Source organism: Ananas comosus, linkage group 13, assembly GCF_001540865.1.
Source record: "Ananas comosus cultivar F153 linkage group 13, ASM154086v1, whole genome shotgun sequence".
In the NCBI taxonomy this organism is placed as follows: Eukaryota; Viridiplantae; Streptophyta; class Magnoliopsida; order Poales; family Bromeliaceae; genus Ananas; species Ananas comosus.
Window position 1 is genome coordinate 4,273,578 of NC_033633.1, and position 5,402 is coordinate 4,278,979.

Below are 5,402 nucleotides of genomic sequence, written 5' to 3' on the forward strand. Positions count from 1 at the left end.
TATTTATTAAAAGGTAATGTAAATTGACATAATAAGCTTTTTAGATTTTGTTGTAATCATTAATTGATATGAACCAATGTTTTGTGTAGGAGGCAAAGATAGTAATCCACAAGCTTAGCGACAATTTTCTTTGAGACTCGAAAAAGATGGACAACTTGAAGGAGTAATGCAAACAAGAAATATGTTAAGTCTTTGCACTTACTTTTGTTATAATTGATTCTATTTGTGCATTCTTTATTAACTAATTTTGTATATTAAATTTTATTTGAAGAATAAAATTCTTGAAGCCTCACAATCACAACGGAACTATCCAATATAGAGCTCATTGAAAATGCTTGGAACTCAATGTCATCAACATGTTGTTTGCTATGGGGGTGGTGTGAAGTCGACTGATTTGAAACCTTCTTACTCTTTTAGAGCTGAACTTAATGCCAACTCTGTGAAACTCAGAAGGAAAATCAATCACTTAGGAGTCGTATGGATGGAATGGAGGCGGAACTACAAAAATTAAGGAAATGCTCCAGCAACATCATAATATTTTCTCCCCTTCTCCATCTGAAGGTTTGTTTTAATGTTTCTCTAGACTTTAATAAACTTTGATAGTCTTTATAATATGCATTCTTCACATAATATCTTTTATATACTTCATTTCATAGACTTAGTTAAAGTTCCTCTTGTCTTTCACGATAATCATAGTTATAAGATTTTAATTGGATATTCATATTATGATTATTCTCGTTGCATCAGTCAATACATACCTTATCTTATTGTAAGTAATTGATGGTGATAAGTTGAAGAATTGAAAATCTGATCCAACGTTGATTAGGCGTGCTGTCAAGTTTATCATTTTGGGTCTTCGTTTGAAAAACAAAACTCTCACAATTTATTCTATTGATTTTTCATTTTTAAACTTTTATGGTTTAGAAGTTGCTTAGTTTGTTGGTATGATTAGACTTGCAATGGATGGATACAATTCCATACTTGTTAGTTTTATTTTTTGAAAATATGGATGATGAATATTGAGTTCTTAATTTATCTCTAATTAGTTTGGAATTGTGCTATTTCATATTTTTCACCCTCCGCAAGATGAGCTTAATATATTGCTCTTCTCTCTCCTTTATGTGTGTGTTATATATATATATATATAATATATATATATATAGCGACGGATTGTTGTCGTTGTTGAATCATAAACTGTAAATTCTAAATATTTTATCGACGACAATTTTCGCTCGTTAAATGTTTAGTTTATTAGCTGAAAAAATATTTTTTAGCGACAGTATACGCCGTCGTTATTTTAGTTTTATCCGTCACTAACATAAGATTTTGCATATTTTTATATAAAAAACGACAAATAAATGTCGTTATTACTAATAATATTGGTCGTTATTATATACATTTACGACGGGATTGTTCTCGTTAAATACTTTTAGTGACGGAAATTAAGCCTCGTAATAGTTTTAGCGAAGGAAGATTTAACGACGGATGGCGACGGAAATTTGTACGGTCATTAAAAGTTATTAGCGACAAATATACTAGTTATAACGATCATTATTCTCTTCGTTAATATCATATTTTCTTGTACTGATTATTTTTTAAAACCAGACTAAACGCCCTCCTGATCATAGTTAGTTAATTCGCGAATAATTCGCGAATTATTCGCGAATTTTTGAAGAAACGAATTTAACAGCCGTTACGTATTATTCCAAAAATTCGCCAAAAATCGCGTTTTTCGTCAAAAGTACTTGTTCGCGAATAATTCACGATTCGCGAATTATTCGTCGAAAAAATCGGCCCTGTGGGCTTGCAGGTAGCGGGCTCGCGGACGGGTCGCGGACTCGTGCCGGGTCGCGGCGCTAATGGGCTGGCCCAAAACAGAAAAACAAAAAAAAAAAAGAGAAAGAAGAGCGAAAAAGGGTTTTGCAATTTGCCCTAACACTTCACCCGCTGGCCCTGCTGCCGACCCCAGCCCATCCCTTCCCTCCTCCTTCCTTCCTTCCCTCTTCCCTTGAGCCATCGGAAGCCCCCGCGTTGCCACATCGAAGATCGGGTTCTTCATTCTTCAGAATCAGAACCTCCTCGTCGCCTCTTCCTCTTCGCTTCCGCCTCGCTCTCCAACATCGCATCAGATAATTAGGTTGTTCTTTACAAGAATTTTTATGCTTTAGTTTCTCTCTCTCTTTCTTTCCTTTATTTCATCTTCTCTTAATTACTAACTGTATGGTTTTGATCAGTAACAAGACCATGACTACAACATGTAGCATCATTGTAAACATGCATTTGTTAAGATTCATTACTTCCTTTTTATCTTTAATCTCTACAGTATACATGAATATGCCCAGCATACAAGAATAATCAGCAAATAAGGTTTTAAGAATTAAGTCCTCAAAAGGTTTGATATGCTCAGCAGGTTTGAAAGTCACAAGCATATGCATTGATTAAAAACCAAGGGAGATCTAGCAAACTTAACAAAGGTACATGGGTGTTAATTGGCAATACTGGGAATTTCCGATAAATTTGGAGAAATAGCAATATGGAGATACAGATTTGAGTTTGCTATTTGCTTAATTATATATTTATTTTGGAACATAATACAGTTTGCTAATTTTTTACTTAATTAACTTAATTTTATAGCTCTTTATTCTTATATTTTTAAGAATTATGAGTATTTATACTAATTGCATAAAACTTGAGAGAAAAAAAAAAACTTAATTTAATAGCCGAATTTTTTATCCCGAATTTTTAATTAGTGAACGTATAATATCCGTATAAATCACGTATCCGAATAATTGGCGAATCCGTTTTTTTAACCGTATTTTTCAACGAATTTAAAAATTAATAGACGAATTATATCCGAATTATATCCGTACCGAATTTTTGCCGAATCCGAATTAACTAACTATGCTCCTGATAATGGCCATAGGAATGCAATACTATTCAACTTCATTTAGTGCTATTCAACTTCATTTACCTAGTCCATCCCAGACCAGTCGGTAGCATAGTTGATTTGGTCCCCGAATACCCAATAACTATCTTCTCGATGCAATTAATCAAATATATAAATAGACCCATAAGATCTAGCAATATCACTCAACTTTATTAAGATAGAATTATATGTTTCCTCTTATTTGTTTCTTCCGGTATTCTCCATTCCCTCCCGTTAATTCTTTTATTATACTTTGTTATAGCTGTTGCAGCTAATCATGACCTTCCTTACCAATATGACACAGCACACAGCAGCCACCGTTTTCACAGTTGGTAAGGAACTACCCACTTTTTTTCTCTTTTCTCTTTTTAACTTTTTGTTTTTCTCTTTTTGGCTTAATCTTTGTGGTTTAACTCCCTTCCTTAAATTTATTGTCCATAAATTATTGCTAAATTTTTAAAATATATTATCAAGTACCAATAGCTATTGTTTGCTATATTTGATCATGGGAAAACCAATAAGAGAAAGAACAGTTGCAAGTTAGTTAAAAGGAGGTCTGAATATCAATAAATTAATTAATTACCATATATAACGTAGAGCATGTATTTGAAATTAATATTTTTAGAAATTTTTAATATTTTAATAAGGATATAAAATTATATATGGAAGAAGACTAAGCCATGAAAGAACAAGGGTTGAGGAGTTTTCTGCAGGTTTTTAGTACTGAGAGAGAATAAAATGCAAAAAGTAATCTATACAAAAGGTTTTCCTGCAATTTACCTGCTTTTTTTTTTTTTTTTTCCTTTCAAAGAAACTAATGAATTATATACATGGCCAGCTCTTTGGTATTTCAACGCGCACTTATATAATATATATTAATTCTTCTCTCTTTGTCAAAATTCTCATATCCTACAAACCGTTGCTATAAATTCTGCAGTGTTCTTGGTAATATTCGGGACTACGATACTTTCAGTAGCTATTCGCTTAATAATTTATGCCAAAAAAGTATACTTGAGAAGAAATGAGCATACCACGATCACCACAAATCCATCAACACCAACTAACAGAGCGGTTGCAAACGAGACTCTCGACACAAACTCCGTAGAGAAACTCCTCGAAGAGGTCGCTCCACTGCAGTTCTCGCCAGAGCAACTCACCGGATTCACCACCAACTACGTGACCAAGCTGGGGTCTGGAGGGTTTGGTGCAGTCTACAAGGGTTGGCTCCCAAACAAAGTAAAGATTGCGGTAAAGGTCCTAAGGGGAGATAATTTGGATGAGAGAATCAAGGAGCAGTTCATGGCGGAGGTGGGAACGATCGGGAGAACGCACCACATCAATCTCGTCAGGCTCTACGGCTTCTGCTTCGAACAGGAACTTAAGGCACTGGTGTTCGAATATATGAAGAATGGCTCGCTCGACCGTTATTTGTTTGATCACGAAAAACACCGCACGAACGTTGCAGCATTGCATGAGATTGCAGTCGGTACGGCGAAAGGCATCAAATACTTACACGAGGAGTGCGAAAATAGGATAATCCACTACGATATAAAGCCTGAAAATATCCTTCTTGATGCGAATTTTACTCCTAAGGTAGCCGACTTCGGCCTAGCGAGGCTTCTAAGTAGGGCGAACACTCATATCACCATGACAGGGATGAGAGGGACGCCGGGGTACGCCGCACCAGAGATGTGGGTGCCCGGCGCTCCTATCACGTACAAGTGTGACGTCTACAGTTTCGGCATCATGTTGTTCGAGATAGTCAGAAGGCGGAGGAATTTCGACGAGCGCGCTACCGAGAGCCAACAGTGGTTTCCGACAGAGGCGCTCAAGAGATTCGTGGAGGGCCGGTTGGGGGAGGTGATGGCGTCGCTGCACGGGGTTCAAGAATGGGAGAGTATGGAGAAGGCTGAGAGGATGTGTAAGGTGGGGCTCCTGTGTGTGCAGTACCGCCCGCAGGCGAGGCCGGAGATGAGTATGGTGGTGAAGATGTTGGAAGGGGAGATGGAGGTTACGGCCCCTCCGACAAACGCATTTCAGCACTTCATGGGTGTAGAAATAGAGGGAAGAAGTAGCAGCACGAATCCGGTGACTTCTGGCTCCTCCACGAGATAAATGGCAGTACAGTCTTGAAATCATTGTAAAGTTTTGTTTACGTAACACTTTTACAATTTTTTATTTTTTTTATTTTTTTGAAAAGTTCGTCATAATATGATTTTCTGCTTTCAGAACAATGGCATCGTTTGGTTGCTTGAAAATAGTTAAAGTAAAAAAGTCACTTTTATTACGAAAGATATTTATACAAAAATAAATTTTGAATTCGATTGTTTTGTTGGCCGTAAATTGAAATACAGAAAATACAACAAAAATTAATAAATTTTAGTTATACTTTTTAGTAGCATTTATGAAAATTCGCTGGCATTTTTTGTTAAGTGTCTATATTTGTAGCATTTTTTTATAAAAAGCTACTGAGTTT

At 35.9% G+C, this 5,402-nt stretch overlaps 1 protein-coding gene across 1 annotated transcript; it reads left to right on the plus strand.

Moving 5' to 3' along the window:
- Positions 2,143 to 5,184, plus strand: LOC109719560 (G-type lectin S-receptor-like serine/threonine-protein kinase At1g34300). The gene is made up of 2 exons (XM_020246320.1): positions 2,143 to 3,258; positions 3,864 to 5,184. Exons 1-2 carry the CDS (start codon positions 3,204 to 3,206, stop codon positions 5,039 to 5,041), a joined length of 1,233 nt encoding a protein of 410 aa, XP_020101909.1. The 5' UTR covers positions 2,143 to 3,203; the 3' UTR covers positions 5,042 to 5,184.

Bases quoted from the DNA above. Each gene is read 5' to 3' on its own strand.
- LOC109719560 (XM_020246320.1), top strand. From the start codon at position 3,204: ATGACCTTCCTTACCAATATGACACAGCACACAGCAGCCACCGTTTTC. The intron at 3,259-3,863 runs GTAAGGAACTAC...TAAATTCTGCAG, and splicing joins AGCCACCGTTTTCACAGTTG to TGTTCTTGGTAATATTCGGG.